This window comes from Morone saxatilis, unplaced genomic scaffold (assembly GCF_004916995.1).
Source record: "Morone saxatilis isolate NCDOM2014 unplaced genomic scaffold, NCSU_SB_2.0 Contig24, whole genome shotgun sequence".
NCBI classification, from domain to species: domain Eukaryota; kingdom Metazoa; phylum Chordata; class Actinopteri; family Moronidae; genus Morone; species Morone saxatilis.
In genome coordinates, this window is record NW_023339807.1 from 619,893 (window position 1) to 621,563 (window position 1,671).

Sequence of the window (1,671 nt, forward strand, 5' to 3'; positions counted from 1 at the left end):
CTCTGTAAATGTTAAAAGGAGTTCAGTCTAGACCTGCTCTATTTGAAAAGTGTCCTGAGATAACTTCTGTTATGAATTGAAATGGAAAAACTCTCTATCAGCCATCAGATTATATAAAGTCAAGCCTGTTACGCAACCTTTACGGTCACATTTGGTGTTTTGGCAGAGCCACACCAGAGGGACAATATCAAAACATTGATTCGTCTCACACTGCAGCACCATTAGTCAATGTGGACATAGCAAGGGCAAACTGTTGGATGGATGAAGTGATAGAGGTACTGTATAGAAGAGTGGTAGGATAGTAAAATCACACGACATAAAATCACAGGTAACAGTGCTGCTTACAAAAACATAATTTTAAAACACGATCATCTAAGCCATCTAAGACATAAAGTCTAAAATCTTAAATATTCTAAATCGGTGTAGAGAAATTATAGGAATACTATATATCGCCTGTAGAAATTTATGGTAAATGGACTGTAATTGTATAGCGCTTTCTAGTCCTTCCGACCACTCAAGCGCATTTTTCACATACATGCCATTCACTTTTCAGACGACATTTACAGCGATGGCAAAGCCCATCAAACAGAACTAATTCATTCATACACCAATATGTAAGCCATTCGGGGTTCAGTATCTTGCTCAAGGACAATTTAACACGTGGCAGGAGGAGCCGGGGATCAAACCAACAACCTTCCGATTGGTGGACAACCCACTCTGCCCCTGAGCCACAGCCGCTCTTTATCTATTTATTTTACTTAATTTAACTAGTGGTCTAGCTTTTTTTATGTTTTAGTACTTGTTGATAGTATTTCCCACCCAATGAATGCTCTAACATGTCTCCTGCTCATGAAATATATTTGACATAATCAAAATTGTATTTCATGTAGGCTTCTTATCAATCCATCTGAAACACTGAGCTTAACAGTTCCTTTTATCAATGCCAGCATGTTTTTCAGACCATAGCACATTGCAAATCATTGTCATAAATCTCATGCTTCTGTGCTGCTAGAAACCTGCAACAAGAAGGAGTCATGGAGGAGCAGAAGAAACATCTTCACAACAAGAAACAAGGAAGTAAGTTTGCTACAAGGATTGGTTAACTTTGAGGTTTAGTTGCGGTGATCATCATCATTGTTTGACTAGTGATGTAATGTGATATGATGTGATTAGAGTCTAACCCGTGTGAGGTCCATGCCCAGTTTGAGCTGGGAAAGGAGGTGAATGATGATGCTTCGCTGGTCATCCAGAACTCCCAGGTCCTCTTCCTCATTAACCTCTGTGTCTGTGGTCTCATCGCTTGGATCCAGGGTTTCTGGGCAATTAGGCTGGTCCCGTTGCTGTCCCTGTTGGTGGAGACACAAGTAACCATTGGTATAGCTAGCAAGAAAGTTAGGCTGTGAATATCCTAAAGGTCAGTTTGTACAGTCAAGTTTCAAACAATGTCTCACTACAATGAAATGGCTACTATGATGATGAACATCATCACTCATGAATACAATTGGATTCACTGAATCTACAAGAGTCTCAGCTTTCCAGTCATAACCAATTTATGCAATTCCAATTCTGTTTATGGAATCCAGTATATAGTAAGTATCCATGTAGATGCATTTATACTGCATAGAAGCAGGACGACAGAGGACAGACCATCTCTAAAACTGCAGCTCTTGT

The 1,671-nt window shown here is 39.7% G+C and overlaps 1 protein-coding gene across 1 annotated transcript in view; it reads right to left on the reverse strand.

The window, feature by feature from the left end:
• Positions 1-992: 992 nt before the first annotated feature.
• LOC118335676 (IgGFc-binding protein-like) overlaps positions 993-1,671 on the reverse strand; it is a 54,035-nt gene continuing 53,356 nt past the window's right edge. Inside the window, exons 32-33 of the mRNA XM_035672102.1 lie at positions 1,182-1,346; positions 993-1,016 (exon numbers count right to left, since the gene is read on the reverse strand). Of these exons, the coding sequence (XP_035527995.1) occupies positions 993-1,016; positions 1,182-1,346 (189 nt within the window). The remainder of the gene's footprint in view (positions 1,017-1,181; positions 1,347-1,671) is intronic.